At 39.7% G+C, this 18,592-nt stretch overlaps 1 protein-coding gene across 18 annotated transcripts in view; it reads right to left on the bottom strand.

Moving 5' to 3' along the window:
* Positions 1 to 18,592, bottom strand: part of MAST4 (microtubule associated serine/threonine kinase family member 4) — a 578,446-nt gene that overhangs the window by 207,359 nt on the left and 352,495 nt on the right. For 2 of the 18 annotated variants that reach the window (XM_078004805.1, XM_078004810.1), the window contains exons 1-2: positions 6,294 to 6,547; positions 1,771 to 1,851 (exon numbers count right to left, since the gene is read on the bottom strand). The exons of 14 other annotated variants lie outside the window; for them this stretch is intronic. In XM_078004805.1, the coding sequence (XP_077860931.1) occupies positions 1,771 to 1,851; positions 6,294 to 6,340 (128 nt within the window). In that variant the 5' untranslated portion in view covers positions 6,341 to 6,547. Of the gene's footprint in view, positions 1 to 1,770; positions 1,852 to 6,293; positions 6,548 to 18,592 lie in introns of those variants that run through there. 2 more of the 18 variants (XM_078004808.1, XM_078004814.1) reach the window with 1 other exon arrangement.

The raw sequence follows: 18,592 nt of genomic DNA, 5'->3' as shown, positions 1-18,592 counted from the left end.
AGTTCCCTAAAACTTTTCCCCCAAAACACTCTTCAGAACCTCATCCTCCTCTGCAGTACCTTAGCACTGAATCTAATTCTCTTTTCTCTTCTACTAATGATGGCATCTTCATATTGAGTAGCCTATTGCCTTTAGGAAGAATAAAGAAAAGGAAATACGAGTATTGTATTTAATGAAAACATATTACACTGAAGAAAAAAAGTTCAGGACACAGTTCAATTTCGTGCAGTTGGATAACCAAAATGGACACATAAGAAGAGCAAAGGAATTCTCCAGATAGGGGGGAAAAAAAAACAAAAAAAAAAACTACTCTTATGTTTTAGGATCTATTAAATTTAGAGGATGCTTTATAAAAGCTATTACAAGCAACTCTCATGTTGAAAGTCACTTTTACAATAATAAATATAATCCCATCAGCAGAAGAGTAGAACTAAAGTTCCAAGTCATTAATTTGTTTCCCTAGTCAATTATTCTTTGCAGATTTCAGTTCAGCCTTACTTTAGAAATATGAAAGAAACAAAAGTGTTAAATTGTCCCACTCACATCATCTAAGGCTTGTAAGTTAATATTTTTCAGGAAGTGGTCATAAGTGGCAGATTCATCATTCATTTGCATTTATGAAATAAAAAGTATTCATTAAAAAATTTAAGTTGTCCTTTGCATCAACGGATAATTTGATTCTACTTTCTTCCATAGGATATTTTATTTTTTATTTTATTTTATTTTTTTGAGACGGAGTCTCCCTCTTTCATCCAGGCTGGAGTGCAGTGGCCGGATCTGGGCTCACTGCAAGCTCCGCCTCTCGGGTTAACAGCATTCTCCTGCCTCAGCCGGCCAAGGGGTAGCTGGGACTAAGGCGCCCACCACCATGCCCAGCTAGTTTTTTGTGTGTTTAGTAGAGACAGGGTTTCACCGTGTTAGCCAGGATGGTCTCGATCTCCTGACCTCATGATCCACCCGTCTCAACCTCCCAAAGTGCTGGGATTACAGGCGTGAGCCACCGCACCCAGCCCCGTAGGATTTTTAAAAAGGGGAAAGGGATGCTGGGTACTCTATGTATGTCTTCTGATTAGATACGGTTAGATTCACTATATCCATAAGTAGTGAATTCATGAAAAGTCTATTAGAATATACATACTATAGACACTATAGTAGCAGTATTTTCTATCATGTATTCTTATAACAAACTATGCTAAAATATAAGAGTTCCTTGGGGATATTTCTCTAACAGAGAAAAGTGAATATAATCAGCCTATGAGTGAGGGGGGAGGAGTATATATCTTGGAGTTCTAAAAAATGATTTAAAAAATATTAACCCTTTAGACAATTTAAATACATTATCCTGTAAATAATAGGGTATAAAACAGTTTCAGGCAACAGGTATTGTGATACTCTCATAGGAATTATGAAATGTTTTCCAGAAACTAATACATTATATCTTTATATTGATCAAAACTTACAGAATTCAGTGCAGATCATTTCCTAAGAAAGCAAAATGAAAAACTGTCATATATACACACACATTGAACAATGAGTCAAGAGACACCAAGTGAAATATGAGTAAATATGCTACATGGAGTCACTGATCAAGTAAGTCACCAAGTAAACAATTCGACCAGTTTCCTCGCCCTGTATGTTAACGCTAGGGCAACAATTAAGAAGAAATGGTTTATTGTGGATTGCAGAGTCTGAAGTCATCAAATGCTGGTGGTGGGAAATGGGGCAATAGAAAGACAAAGCAGCCCTGGGCAGGCCCTGGAGCATGCTTACCTCCAAAAGTGAAAGGCCAAGAGAGGACTACAAGGACTGCCTGGGCTGGATGGGGTTGGACTCAGGCTCCTGGGAGTGAGACTGAAAGTTAAAATAATGTCATTCCAAGTGGGAGAATTGATTGCAGTAAAAATAGCATAGCTCAGTTAAGGGACTGTGTTCCCTTTAGGCCAGAATCACTACGGCAAGCTTATCAACACCACTAGGTAATCATCTAATCACTTGCCCTTTTCAGCTCTAAAAGACAGAACAAGTAAAATGCTTCCTGCTGAAATTTACATTTTAAAAACTACAGCTGCCATTTTTATTTGAGCCTTTTCTTTGTCACAAAGCAACTTGGCAGATATCTTTGACATGTGATTTTTGCATCAAAGAAAATCCAGTGCCATTTTATACTGAGTATATTTTATTCCAGATTAAGAAGACAATGAAAATAAAAATTTAGGTGAAATACCATAGTTTTTAAAAGGCAAAGCAATTAACATTTCCATATAGGAAGATATGTTTTTAAGCACTTTTGCAAGGAAAAACAAGTCTTCCTTATAACAAAGACTCAATATTTTATCTAATCCTCAGGGGCAATGAGAAAAAGTGTTCCTATGCGTATATTCAAAATAAACAATTTCAAAAATTATTACAGGTAGTTATACATTATTTTACCTTCCAGAAAGGTCTTCTCAAATCCAACTGTCAATGGACCATTATAATCCCTGCCCCCCGACTCCCCACCCAACCATCCAAACCACCACGATTATTCCAGCCAGTTCTCAAATATTCATCACAGTGTGGTTGGAATAGAGTTCATTTATCTTTTTTTCTTTCTGGCCTCATGTCTCTATTTTTAGAGAGATAAAACTTAAATTAGATATAGTACAACAATTTAACCAATAGATATTAAAGCATGAAGTTGATGCTAGTCAGTTACCAAGTATTTTTACATGGCAAAATCAAAGTAAAAATTAGCTAAGTATTCTGTAGGTATTCTGGCCCCAACTCTCAGACTGAAGTGAGCAACAGAAACTCCTGCCAAAGTGCAACGAGTTTCTTTCCTTTCCTTTCTTCTTCTTCTTTTTTTTTTTTTTTTGTTCTTTTTGAGACAGGGTCTCACTCTAGTCACCCAGGCTGGAGTGTAGTGGCTTACTGCAGCCTCCACCTCCTGAGCTCAATGTGATCCTCCCACCTCGGCCTCCCAAGTAGCCGGGACTATAAGCACACACCACCACACCAGGGTAATTTTCGAATTTTTTTGTAGAGATGGGGTTTCCCCATGTTGCTCAGCCTGTTCTCAAACACCTGGGCTCAAGTGATTCTCCCGCTTCAGCCTCTCAAAGTGCTGGGATAATAGGCGTAAGCCACCGTGGCTGCCTTTTTCCTTTTTTAGAGATGGGGTCTTGATATACCTCCTGGGCCGAACTTGAACTGCTGGGCTCAAGAGAGCTTTCCATCTCAGCCTCCTGAGTAGCAAGAACTATAGGCACGCACCACCGTGCCTGGCTAGTGCAGAGAGTTTCTTAAAGAATGTTACTTTGCCTCTCCGCTGGACGATGGCTCTACACTGTATCATGTTTTCCTATCTTAGAGAATGAGGTCTTGAAACAAAGCTTTATTTCAGTTGATTCAAGCTGGTTGTGCTCTTCATTGGCACAGAGAGTTGGCAACGATGGCTAAAGTCAGATACGGGCTTACCATGGTTTGCAAATTCTAAATACCATCCTTGTCTCCCATTATATGGATAATTGAGACTTGGCTGTGTTGGTCTTAAACTAAAATATAAAATTATTGCTCAAAATGCTCTAATTTTAAAAATATAATGTTTCAACAGAGTAAAGTTTTATATCTTCTAAGACCATTCTCTGATTTGGTACCAGTACTTGGAATTAGTACGGAATTATTTTCCTTATACACTCAGAATATATTCAAAAGCTGCTGCTCTTAAACATGCTGTACTCTAACTTAGCAGCTCATTGGAAAGCTCTCGGGAATGTCCCCTGATATGTCCATCATTTTGTCTAAGAACAGTCTTATCTATTCCTTCTGGTCCTAAAATCGGCATGCATAGGCACTAAAGCTGCTCCCTGTCTCCATGTGGAAACACACATGATGACTGCTATGAAGTGTCTATGTACTCAATTCTATACTTACAATGAAAAAAGAAAAAATAAAAAAATCTGCCTTTCTCAGAAACTGGAAAGCCATGCATAGGCTATTTAGGCATCATAAATTTCTTATAAATTAACAACTTATTAATTTCTGAAATATATATTTGATGTCTGACACCTAAGATTTCAATACCTGAAACAGGAATCAGAAACTGCCCTGTGTGTATTGATAAATCTGATGGAATATTCTAGATTGCGTCTACAGAGCATAAAATAGGCTCATGTAATACTCCACAGCTGCAGTGCTTATGGAATAAACACTTCTGAAAGAAAAACAGTAATGTCTCATGAACGAAAGTTCAAGAGCTGTTCTACACATTTGCTGTGTGAGTTAAGACTATAAGATTGCCAAATAATTAAATTTATATACATTAAATCTGCTTTTAATAGAATCAGTGATAAGACTTTCCATTGTAACATTCCTCTGCAGTGGCTAGAAGTTGAATTTACTCAAAGACTGCAGAATTAGCTTTCTTCATGAATGAATGTAAAGTTAGCTATGTCTATTTTAGAGTAATTTTGCATTTCAAGGTAAACGAAATGTTCAAAGTAAATCACATACTAATACTACGATGATATTTAAGAGTGATTCTCTATTTCACTCTCACACTCCCTAGGCAAACAGAATTATCTATTTTAAATTCACGGTAATATTTACCAAGATAAGAGGATAGAAGGAGGGGGCGTGGCCTGATACCAAAACAACATCCAAAGATTCCCTGTGTTTAGGTGACTGTTATGTCCTGTGTCAACGTTGGCAAGGTCATAAAACTCGTGGCATAGTTCAGTCCTTCTAATCATAAAATGGAATGTTTGATACAACTGAGTTCATGTTTTTAAAAAGTTACTTTGAAGTGTCTCCTCTTAATGTAGACAAAATTGAAAAAAGAAAGAAACAAAAAGAAAGTAAAGGAAGAAGAGGAAAGAAAGAAAAAGCCTAATGTGAAATGATATCTACTAAGTCCAAAGAAAACAACCAGGAAACAGCACAACAGAAAACAGAGGCAAAAGCAAAGCTGGAGGTTAATGCCCCTGGGTTTTAAACATAGAGCTATGGCTTAGTTATGCATTTCCAGAATGCTAGAGAGTGGAGGGTTAAGTAGAAGAATGAGTGCATGCCACTAAAATATTCTACACAGATGGTGAGAGTTGAATGTTAGGGTGGGGGTGGAGATGGGAGAAATATTAGGGCAATGGGTAAATACTATTCAAACCTCTAATATGAAGAATGTCACAGCTAGCAAGAAGGTTGTAAGAGCCCTCTAACTTTTTGTAAGTGAGCTGCTCGTTAGTATAAAATCAGGGCACAATTTTAGAGCAAGGACTGATTAGAAAAGTATTCACTTCAGAATGTCATGCTTTTATCAATTAAGGAAAATTATTTCTCTTGTATGATGCATCTACAAAATTCAAAATGAATAATAAATCTCCAGAACCAAGCACAGTTCTCATCCTGCAGTGTCTTTCTGGAGACAGTCCAGTATGAGATTATTGGGACTGTACAGATTTCACTAAAATGTAATTTTATATCTGTGTTGTAAGTTAGAAAGAGGGATATTTATATTTTTTCTACCGGATTTATATTTTACTGTTTATTATTTTAAGTGTGCCAGCACAGACTAACTCACAGCTTCTGCATCTTTGACTAACAGATTTAAAATAAAAATTTGCTGACACTTCCTGCATCACAGATGTCTAACTTCTGCGCCACAAATTAGATGTGGACATGTTCATATAGCTACATTACATCAGAAGGCAGTAGTCAGATGAGTTAATGGGTTAAAAAAAAAAAAAAAACAGCTAAGCAAACACACAGCTCAACTAGGTAAACACATTGCATGCAGTGGCTGGAGATTCTGCAGAGAGGATTCTAAATGTACCACAGTTCATTAATATTCTGTTGCACAGATAAAACATGGATCACATCTAATGAACGTCACAAATAACCCTTCTCTTGCACTCTAATCCATTGTAATGTCTTCTATTATTCAATGCAGACAGAGGCCTTTCTTTAGAAAAAGGCAACATGGGGATAAACAAACAGTAAGAGAGAAGGAGAAAAAGACAGATACACCATGGCCTACTGATACATTCTTTCACAATGAGCTGTTAAGATGTTTCCAGAACTGGGGTTTAGTAACTTTAAATATGCAGCAATGCTTTTCCCCTGACTGCAATGCAAAACGCTGGTCTGGGTGTCCACATTAGCTGAAACCAAATACCATGCATTTAAGACATGTTCCTCTACCTCACACTGCAGTGCTCTGAGGCTGTCAGTACAAACAAATGCTAAATAGCTATTGGTCGCCGGAAAGCGAGTGCCATGCAGAAAGCATTAAAATATTAAAGACAGACAATACTTACTCCAAGGTCAGCCCCGGAATCTGTAGCCTTTCCCGCTGGGCTTTCATGGTTGTTATATGTTAGCACACTCTATTGTAACCATGACACACACTCCCTGCCAGCGTCCCGGTGATGACAGAGAGCCAAACCGAACCTCTCTAAAGGACTGGACTAACACTCTCTCGAGGGGGAGGGGGAGGCTGCAAGTTTGGGTCCTTCCACCTCTAGCCGTAATCAAGAGATGTCAGCTGCTTTCCTCAGGTTAACGGCAGTGCACACTGCACTGATTTTGTTAAAGGAACGAGGCTTGCAGCTCTGCATATCAAGTAATTGGTTTCTGATTTTTTTTTTTTTTTTTTTTTTAAAGAAAGTCGCTTTACTCACAGACCCACTTTTCACCTCAGTGAAATGAAAAGTCCTTTTCACCCTGCAGACTGGGGCAAAAAAAATAAAGCAACAGTGTCACACTTGTAAAAGAGTTTATCTCAGCACACGTCAACTATTCCCCACCTCCCTGTGATGCTCTCGAATAGAATTCAGCCACCCTGAGGAGGCTCGTCTTACACTTCCCTTGGTAGAGTTAACTAAATCACTCATAGTCCCCGAGAAAGAAATGAGGAATAGTGCCACATAAAAATAATTAGATCTTTCTCTATATATGGCAATCATCAGAACGAGGAATAAACTAACTGCATTAATTTGGGGGAAGTCTGACTCTGTTGTGCGGCAGAGACTTGTGTGAACAGGCAAACCCGACGATAGGAAACTACCAACTGGAAATGCAAGAGATTTTTCTTGGCACTTGGATTTTTATTTTCGAAAAGCTCATTTTTAAGATCGCAGTGCTGTATACTTTACAAAAGCAATCTAATATGAATAAGGAGGGAAAGAGAGAACACGAATTTTGAAAGCCTGAAAGTTTCATCTTGTATTTATTCAAAGAACCTAATTTTTGACAGCATTCATAACTTGGAACTAAGTGTACTTCCATTGTAGTGTATGAAGAACGTAACTGACTCACTTCCTCTAATGCATTTTAAAATGTTTTAAAACTTGGCAACCTCTGGTTTGTTGAGAAGAAACACTAGAGCAAATTAAAGCTTTATTTTATCAAGAACTCTAATTTTCAAGTACTACAAGGCATCTCTTTCTGTCTCTCTCTCTCTCTCTCTCTCTCTCTCTCTCTCTCACACACACACACACACACACACACACACACACACTCAAAGAGAGAGACAGCGCACCAAACTGCGGAGAAATAGCAAGTATATTCAAGCAGTTATATTTCAAAGGCTATGAATTCAAACTCGGTCTTTTTACAGATGAAGAAACTGAGGGCACACAGTTGGCGGCTATACTAGGATTAGATCCTGGTCTGTAAATTTACTCTTATCCCAGAGGCCTGTCTAAGCAGGGATGCCACGGGCAGCTGTTCGGGTTGTGCCCTGGGCAAGGAAGGAGGTGGAACCAACATCTAGTCTGCTTTCCATGGTTTTATGCCTGCACCTGGCTCTGGGCTGCTTCCACCCCATCTTTCTCATTTTCACGAAGTCTCCCTCAGCTCTGTGCCCTTCTGGAAGGCTACCTGTTTCTAACTCCACAAAGGTACATATGGGCCAGTGGAGGTTTATAAGATACTCTCAGAACTGTTTTCTACATACTTAGCTATTAACTTGCTCTGGGGCATTTGTTAATGTTAACTAGGTACCAACTTATTTCTCAGTGTGAGCTCACAGAACCAACCAATCCTCTTACCCTTTGGAGGTAACAAATCCATACCTGAAATATAGTCACTGACTCCATAGACAGGCAGCTAGAGATGTAAAAAGTAATTGTAATTTAGTAGAGAAAAAAGCATCACAAAAGGAAATACTAAAGATATAATGGATCCCAGCTACTCAGAAGGTTGAGGCGGGAAGACTGCTTGAGTCCAGCAGTTTTGAGACCAGCCTGAGCAACACAGCAGGATTCCATCTCAAACAAACAAACAAGATATAATAGAACACAAAAAAGAGGACTCAACATTCCTTAGGAAAGTTGTTCGGGGAAAGTTCGAAAGCATGGGTGTCACAGCCAGATTATGACAAAGAAAAGAAAAAAATCAGTTACCACCCTATACCAAAAAATAAAGCAAAATCCCCAAATTCTTTAACTTTTAAGGTAGACATTCATCTCAGGAAACACATTAGAATATTATTCCATAGGCTTCTACACACAGATCTTCTGAAGTAAACTTCAGTTCTATATAGCCAATGGACTACAATACATTTTTGCTTCAGTTTCCTTTTACTACCCTTAATTTAACATACCCAAAAGAAAACTCACCATCCTGCCCTCCAAAACCCCAAAATAAGCCTCCTTCCAATGTAAAAGATCCAGAATGCCACCATTATTTCCACCTAATGTCAAAATACATTGATCCAAAATACATTGTATCTTGGCTAGATTATTCCTTCTAACTGGTCTACTTCCTCCCCGGCACCCTCCACACTTTGGTGGCCACACACGAACTCCAGAGTGATCTCTTTCAGAATATGTTGCTCTTCTGTTCAAAATCCTCCAACAGTTTCCCTGTGATTAAAAGCCATAAATTTAGGACATTTGGCCCCAAACGGGATAATCAAGCATCAATAGGAACAACAATGGTAATGTATTACAACATATCAAATGTTTAAAGTCATGAGTTCAAGAAGAGAAAGTTACGTCACCTTGACAGGATGCTAGAGAACTACTGCAGTCATCTTGAAAACTGATAAAGGGAAAGAATCAAGCACATCCCCTGCATTCCCTATGAGTTATACTTCACAGATGGGGAAATCATTTACTTCGTAGATGCATTCCAATTGGTAAATAAAGGGGGAATTGCGGTCGTAAAATATCACAATTTTTCAGACTCTAAAGAACCAGGGAATCTAAGCCATGATCATCAATGTCTGCTGACATCACAAAGAGAGAAACCCTGGACAACGGGAGCCTCTCAAGACAACACACACGAAGTAATCTTACCAAAAAGACTCCAGCACCCCGGATACAACCAAGTCTCTACATCAAAATATCAAGTTACAGGTTAGAGACAAGGGGATATGTTAAACAATATCTCAGAGACGTGAGCAGCAAAAGCCAGATACGGAGAACAAATGACCTGGTTTCTTAAAATTTTAATGGGGGGAAAAAAGAGATGGAAGGGGAGCCCAAAGTTTAAAAGAAGGCCAAGCACAGTGGCTCATGCCTGTAATTCCAGCACTTTGGAGGGCTGAGGTGGGAAGATTACTTGAGGCCAGGTGCTCGAGACCAGCATGGGAAACATAGCAAGACCCTGTTTTCACAAAAAACAAACAAACAAACAAAAAACCTTAAGAGACTATCAACTAATTGTAATATATGAACTTTTTAATGGGTCCTGATATCAAACTAATCAAACTATAAACAAACACACACATAATCAGGCATTTAGGAAATAATCAGCATGATATTATATATGTACACACTTCAGCCTGAAATATATATTGAGTATATGTATATACGTGTGTGCCTATCTATACACACGTGGTTTGGATATCTGATAAAACTAGCCAATCATTTTAAAGTATAATATTGGATCATGATTACCTTTAATTCCCTATCTTTTATAGATACATACAAAAATATTTACAGATGAAATAATACATGTAGAGTTTGCTTCCAGATGATCTGGGGAGGGGAAGAGTATGTAAAATTAAAGTGGCTTTGGTTACTATTTATTAAACTTGGGTAATAGGCAAATAAGGGGTTCATTATACTATTCTCTGCACTTCAGTGTATGTTTGAAACTTTGTCTTATAAAAAATTGAAGAAGAGTCTCACCAGGAGTCTAAAGCTCCATATGGTATGTCCATGCCACACCTCCACACCCGTTCTTCTACAGCTCCCTCCTTGACACTCCTCACTACCCTTCACATATACCAAGCACACTCCTGCCTCATCCTTTGCACTCACCGTTCCCACTGCCTAGAATTCTTCTCCCCTGAGATGTCCAAACATCCTGCTCCTGAACTTCCTTTACATCTTGCTTGACCCTATTTGAAAACACAAGACTCCCTCATCCAGTGTTCCTTCTCCTCTCTCTTTTTTTTTTTTTTTTTTTTTTTTGAGACAAGGTTTCACTCTGTTTCCCAGGCTGGAGGGCTGGAGACCAATGGCACAATTATGACTCACTGCAACCTCTGCCTCCACCTCCTGGATTCAAACAATCCTCTCACCTCAGCCTCCTGAGCAACTAGGACCACAGACACATTCCACCAGGCCCGGCTAATTTTTGTGTGTGTATTTTTTGTAGAGATGGGTTTCACTATGTTGCCCAGGCTGATCTCAAACTCCTGGACTCAAGTGATCCAGCCACCTCAGCCTCCCAAAGTGCTGGGATTACAGGCATAAGCAACCACATCTGCCCTTTCTCCTTTTTTTTTTTTTTTTTTGACAGAGTCTTTCTCTGTTGCCCAGGCTGGAGTGCAGTAGTGTGATCTCGGCTCACTGCAACCTCCATCTCCGGGGTTCAAGCAATTCTTCTGCCTCAGCCTCCCGAGTAGCTGGAACTACAAGCACATGCCATCACATCCAGCTAATTTTTGTATTTCCAGTAGAGATGGGGTTTCACCATGTCGGTCAGGGCTGTCTTGAACTCCTGGGCTTATGTGATCCTCCCTCCTCAGCCTCCCAAAGTGCTGGGATTACATGCGTGAGATGCCATGCCCAGCTTTTCTTCTCATCTTGATGTATTTTTCACCTAACATACGTTATATTTATTTATTGTCTGTCTTCCCCTATCAGAGTGTAGGCTCCAAGAAGGCAAGTGTGTGTTGTGTGTTGTTTATAGCTGTTTATTCCCAGTGCCAACAGCAGCCACGTACGTATTCAATAAATATGTGCTGAAAATGAATGAATGACCCTCCCTATATTGCAGAAACCACCAATTCAGGAGATTTTTCATTTTTTAAATAATTGTAGCTCACCACAGTACTACATAACTAAACAGTGTCAGAGCAATGACCTCAAAGAGTAGTCTTAAGAAACTGGAGAATTGGGACATGTTCAGATACCACATGAAGACCCAGAAAAGACCTTTGCTGGCTCGGAGGCATACATTATGCACTAGCTGTACACACGTGCGTGCAGAAGAAGAGCCTAAGGCTACACTAGAGTCGTGTGTAGAGGTGGGTTGGGTGGGGGGGACATTGGTTTAAACCATAGTACTTTGATATGACTAAGAAGACATATCTATATGACAAGATGGAAGTTAAGGAGTCTTCCCTACCACTGCTGCATTAATGGTGGAAATATGGGGTTTAAACAAACCCAGAGGCATGGTTTAAAGCTAGATACTTCTATGCATTTTCTAGAGTGGTGGTTCTCAACCAGGTTTTGCAATGTCTGAAGACATTTTTGGTATTACCCTTAGCAGCAGGGAATGAGGGGGTTACTGCTATTGGCATCTAGTGAGTAGAGGCCAGGGATGCCGCTAAACATCCTATAGCACACAGATATTGCCCCACAACAAAGAATTATCCAGACTCAAATCAAAAGTGCTATTCTAGAAACCTTGCTTTAGAGACAAGGGTCAATTTCTGCAGGACCCTCGGCATCACTGACTACTTTTAACATGTCGGTTCTGATTTCATTGCACTCAAATGGGGTGAGGGAGGAGCACTCGAACTGTTTGGCTTCTCATGCCACATTTCTCCTCTGGGAATATTACTTCAGTGTATGTATATACTTCTGCCCCATTTTCAGGAGGAATGGCTTTTTATAGACAGAGCCTCAGACTGTCTCTAAGTCACAGAAACCTAATTATCAGGGTCTCCATGCCATACAGGAACAGCAACCTAGATATGGAATTCTTAAAAGCAATATGACCCAAACTACATACAAAATAAGCTTCACCACTGCTTATTTTGAGGCCATAGTTAAATAGGCTGACTCAAGAGTAAAGCCACTTGCATGTGTCTGAGGCACCTGGGCAGACAGGATTTAAACTAAGAGTTTTGACTTCTCAGATGAAATTCAAGGGACAGATCTCCCCAATGCAATATTTTCTCACCTTTTTCCTTTCTAGATCCAAGGCAGCCATAAGGAATACACAAAATCTTAGGGCAATCGTGTTCCCTGAACGTTCAATTATTTCTATATTCTTAAAAGATGTGCACAGTTGAGGAAAACTTTCCAAGAAGGTGAATGTGTATGTGCTCTCTAACCACTCACGTAATCCAGTAAAGGTTACATGAAGTTATTAACATTGTCATTCTCTCGACAGCTCATATCATTCATTTAATACACTTTTATTCTGCAGCCCCTGTTCTAGGTGTGGAGATACAGCAGTGGATGAGACAGAAAGGTACATCTATAAAGTCTCCATTTATCAGGGAAAATAAATAAAGACACACATAAGGTCATTTCTGATAATGACAGGTACTCCCATCACATGATGATGGGCAGTGAGTCAGGGAACAGACAGTATCTTTAGATCAGGCTGGGAAGATGAGATGATGGGCAAGCTTCATCTGCAGGATTAAAATTGCCAGGTCATGAGAGTCGGGGAGAGTGCTGCGGGCAGAGGGAGCAGCAATTGCAAAGTCTCTGACATTGGAACAAGGCAGGCTCATTCAATGCACAACAGAAAGGCCATGTTTGTGATGAAGAGTCATTGAACAAACCTTTAGTGAGCATTATACAATGCATGGCATTATCAGGGATGCAAAGATGATCCATATGTAAGTTTGGGTCTCAAGGATTGTATCATCTGGTGAAGCAGGGAGAGTAGAATAAAAGTTAACAGAGGGGATCAGATTTATGTTCTATATGATGAGGAGGTAAGAAACAGGTTTGATTTTGGTGGCATCGTTTAATAATGGGAGTTCATTTTTCGAGCAGGTCTTTGTAAGAAGCTGGCTAATGGCTTCTCAGGACTCTCTACCACTTCAAAGAGCAGGAAATATGAGTCTATCTGTATGTGTTCATTCACTGAAGAACATATCTTCAGTGTTCACTGTGGGCAAGGCATTAAAGAAGCAAAATGACTAAGACATGACTCTGGTCTACAGAGGCATTACGAGAAAAGACCAGGGTGGAAACATCTTCCTCTCTTCCTCATCCGTCTCTCTCTCATCCTTCTCTCCTGCTTCTCTTCCTTCCCCAGACAACATGGGCCCATTTCTCCCCAATCAGAGAGGGTTCATCATTGTTACCTAAGGTGTCAAGTTTGCCACCTATACACCTCTTCTCAAGAAGCTCCTGCAGGATGTGCTCCACATGAACAATGAAAGAAACCATTGAAGAGAAATGGATGAGATCAAAGAAAGGGTGGTACATGGAGAGAAGCAAAGGGAATTACCATGATGTTAATAAGGGTGAGGAAAATCACCAAAAACTGCCGCCATGCAGTAGACGTAGATAGCACACCATCCAGCTTGGAACAGAAAAAATGGAGTGTCCAGGAAGGAGGCTTTGAGAAAAAAAACTTACAGGTTATCTGATATGTTTGATAACACGGAAAGTGCAAACAAGAGTTTTATAGTTCTACTGAACAATGTGGAAAGGATTCATGACAGCTACATAAAACCTAAAGAGAAGAAAAACACCCCAATTACTAACTCCAAAGAAAAGCACAAAGTTATAAAGGAGAGGAACATTATCATTGGTTCATCAGTGGGAAAAAATACACATACACACACACACACACACACACACACCATGGGAGGCAAAACAATGGCCTCTCTAAAGATGTAGCAATCCTCAGAACCTGTGAATATATTATTTTACATGACAAAAGGGGCTTTGCTGATGTGATTAAGAGTCTTGAGATGGGCCGGGCGCGGTGGCTCAAGCCTGTAATCCCAGCACTTTGGGAGGCCGAGACGGGCGGATCACGAGGTCAGGAGATCGAGACCATCCCAACATGGGCTAATATGGTGAAACCCCGTCTCCACTAAAAAATACAAAAAACTAGCTGGGCGAGGTAGCGGGCGCCTGTAGTCCCAGCTACTCGGGAGGCTGAGGCAGGAGAATGGCGTGAACCCGGGAGGCAGAGCTTGCAGTGAGCTGAGATCCGGCCACTGCACTCCAGCCTGGGTGACAGAGCGAGACTCCGTCTCAAAAAAAAAAAAAAAAAAAAAAAAAAAAGAGTCTTGAGATGAAGAGATTATTCTGTATTATCTGTAATATAATGTAATCATGATTTCCTATAAGATAAAAGAGGGATACAAGAGATACAGTTAGAGGAGATGTGACAAAAGCAGAGGTTGGACTGATGTGGCCAGGAGGCAAGGAATAGGTCAGTGTTGCTGGAAGCTGGACACCTAAACTTTCCAGTCATGGATAAGCCACGTCCCCTTTTCTTAGGATAACATGGGTTGGCTATTCCATCACTTGTGCTACAAAAATTACCAAGTGATACAACTGGAAAGTTTTATGAGTTGTTGTTCAAATAATGTCTTCGATTTAATGCTTTCCTTTTCATAAGAAAATAACAAGGCTATGGAACCTTAAGGCCTAATTTTTAAATGCCCTCTAATAGTAGCTCTGCTTGTAATAAACCAAAACTGAAAATTACCCAAGTGCTTATCAATAGCAAAATGGCTAAGTACATTATGGCACATTCACATGATGAAACACCACACAGCAATGAGACTGAATGGCCCACAACTGCAAGCAGTAATGTGGATGAACCTTGCAAACATCAAGTTAAGCATAATGTTGAGCAAAAAGAAGTATAACTGTGGAAATGTAAAACGGTGCAGCCGATGCAGAAAATGGTATGGCAGCTTCTCAGAAACTTAAACACAGAATTAGCATATGATCTGGCAATTCCACTTCTGGGTATATACCCAAAGAAATGAAGGCAAGAACTAAGATATGTATATACCCATTTTCACAGCAGCATGATTCACAATAGCCAAAAGTGGAAGCAAGCCAGGCATTGATTGACAGATGAATAGATGAGCAAAATGTGGTAATATCCATACAATAGATATTATTCAGCCTTAAAAAGAAGTTCTGACACACATTACAACATGGATGAACTATAAAGACATTACACTAAGTGAAATAAGTCAGACACAAAAGGACAAATATTGTTATGAGGCTGCTCTAGGTAGCTACTACTCTATTTTGGCACATCCTGTAGTTAAATTCATAGAGACAGAAAGTGGAATGAATATTGTCAGAGACTAGGGGAAGGAGAAATGGGAAGTTAGTGTTTAATGGAAAAAGTTTCAGTTGGGAAAGATGAAGTTCTCGAGATGCATGGCAGTGATACTTGCACAATTCTGTGAATGTACTTAATGGCGCAGAATTGAATGCTTAAAAATGGCTAAAACAAAAATTTTATGTTAGGTATATTCTCCACAACTAAGAAAAAACAGTATACTACTATACTTACCCTATGACTCTACTTATATATGTAACTTCAAATTTCTGGCATAGGCAACCTATGCTATCAGAGTCAGGATAGTGGTTAAGGTGGTGGAATATGGCGTAGGGTGGGGCAAGGTAGTGGCAGGATTTTCAAAGGGGAGTTCTAAGGCAGGAATCATGTTCTTTTTCCTATGTGCTGGTTGCAGTTTGTGAAAATTCTCCAAGCTTGTGAATTTGGGGATTCCTCAAAGTCTCAAGCTGCAGCTCTCGTAAAGCAAAGAATCTATTTTAGAGGTTTTACAGCTTTCAGACACTTCTCAAATACACTCCCTCTTTAAAAAAGTTATTTATACTCAGCGTCATTCCATCTAGGATTTGAGGCAATACATAAGAATACACACATACACAGACTACTCAGTAACTTTTTGTTAAACCAACAAATGAAACAAAGTAGAAAATTAAAAGTAAATTAAATCAGAACCACGAAAAATAGGATTAAAAGACAAATCCATGGGAAAACATAGAACCCTAAGTATAACAGAAAACACAGAATCTTAAAGGGATAAATTTTACAGAGCTATCTGTGACCAAAATAATTAATTACTTGCCTGTATTAGTCTGTTCTCACTCTGCTAATAGACATACCTGAGACTGGGTAATTTATAAAGACAAGAGGTTTAAGTGACTCACAGTTCAGCATGGCTTGGGAGGCCTCAGGAAACTTACAATCATGGTGGAAGGGGAAGCAAACACATTCTGCTTCACATGGCAGCAGGAAAAAGAAGTGCCGAGCGAAGGCAGAAGCCTCTTATATAATAAAACCATCAGATCTCATGAGAACTCACTCACTACCATGAGAACAGCATGAGGTAAACTACCACCATGATTCAATTATCTCCACCTGGTCCTGCCCTTGACATGGAGGGATCATTACAATTCAAGGTGAGATCTGGGTGGGGACACACGGCAAAACCATATCATTGCCCAACATCAATAGTTAATAAGTGATTGAGCTGGGACTTGAAATCAGTTCTGACTCCAACTACTGCATTCTTTCTACTGTAGTAAGCTACACTTTTCCATATCATAGTATGTGCGAGTTGTTTGACAAAATGATTCCAGTAGTATTTTCCCAGGTAATGTATTCATTAATGTAATATTTTTGTCTCTTTGCTATTGTTTGCATTCATAGTTCTTTGACAAGTACCTCCAGCTTACCTTTTGGCATGTGTATCATATATATGTGTGTGTGTGTGTGTGTGTGTGTGTGTGTGTGTGTGTGTATATCTGACTTTATGCAATGTTTTCAAAAGTGCTATTAAAAACTTGTTGGGGGGTGTGAATTAGAAGCCCCATGAAGGCAGGAGTCACATGCCTTTATAGTCACTGTTTTATATTAAGTGCTTAACACCATGCTCGCACACACAGTGGGCACCTGACAAAGCAAAGAGCTAATTAGTTAACAAAGATTATGAAAAGTAGGTCATAAGGGGTGTTAAATTCAACTGGGAGACTATTTCCAGATGGCTTATTTACCCATTCTTGACTAGAGAAATTCAAATTACTCTGGGCCATCTTAAGAAGTTCAGCTTGCCATGTTTTACTCAGTTCCAGCCACACCAGTGGACACTGATGGCATTTTAAAGCCCAGCGACATGGCTTGTGAGTACCAAGAGTAGTTACATAGCTTGGAAAGTGCTGTGGAGGAATGGTGCAAGCTGCCCTGAAAAGGACAGGCTGAGGGATTTTGCTGTGCCCTACCTAAGCTTGGGGAGCAGGGGGACAACAAAAGGCTCTGGGTATCAGGAGGTGGAAAAGAAGTATAAAAGCATATGTTTGGATAATTCTGTAACCAAACAAGCAGAGAGCTACTGAAGAGCAATCTCTGGTAACATTACACAGAGACTACATATGAACGCCAGTAATGCCTTCCCCCTCTCTAGATAATCTAAAACCTGGAATCCGATTGCACATGTATCTTATCCTCCTCACACTCCAACTTTGGCTCTTTGGAACTCAGTCTTTGGCTCTGTAACAGGTAATCTAATTTGGAATATGGCACAGGTTCTCGTCTTGCCTTTCCTTTTCTGTCTGCCCAGCCAACTTGGGAACTTAGTCCCTCAGCCTGTTTAAGTCTTTAAGCTGCCAGCCTCCTTCGTCACCTACCCCTTCTTTATACGCAGAGTATGCAGGATGGAATGGAACCTGTGACACTTGCCTTGTGCATAAGCGAGACAGTCCACTTTACACGAGAACTCTGTCATCTAGACACTCTATTTTCCTTTGTATTTTGCAGGGGAAAGAGATTAGATTTTTTACAGTCTCCAGGTGACATGAGATTATTAAATAAGTATTAATGTATCTTTACCAATGTCAGGCTCATGCTGCCTCCTCACATCATCAGCTACTGACTGTAGAGGGGAAATTCTTGAGACCCAACATTAAGAATTAAAATATACCCATGATCTCAAATCTAAATAAAAAATCAACTTACTTTTCCCATGGGGTCCAGGATACACTACCCAACCAGGCTTTGCCAATATGTGCAAGCTTTAGGAAAAAAGCTGTCTCCTGCCATGAAACGCTTTGCAGGTTGGAGGAGGATTATATAAGGCAAGGAAGATACTCCTATGGATATTTCACTATAATAACAATTCTAGAAAGAAGAGGCTGCACAGAGAAGCAGCATTGAGTAGTAAAGTGAGTGGGAGGTTAGCTTCCAATATCTAGATGGCAAAGTAAGAAGCTTAAAATACTTAAAACCTCGAAGAATCAGAGAAGACTGTTAACCCATTATACTGTGATTTCCACAAAAGCTCAGACTTGAAACTTGATGTGCTTTATAAGAAAAAGCAGAAGAGAGAAATGTTCATACATTTTTCTTTGTAGGGAGATGGATAGGGCACAGGAAGAAAAAAAACCAAACCATATTCCTT

Source organism: Macaca mulatta, chromosome 6 (genome assembly GCF_049350105.2).
Source record: "Macaca mulatta isolate MMU2019108-1 chromosome 6, T2T-MMU8v2.0, whole genome shotgun sequence".
Lineage (NCBI taxonomy): Eukaryota > Metazoa > Chordata > Mammalia > Primates > Cercopithecidae > Macaca > Macaca mulatta.
The sequence above is the reverse complement of the archived record's forward strand: the minus strand, read 5'-3'. Positions and strand labels throughout refer to the sequence as shown.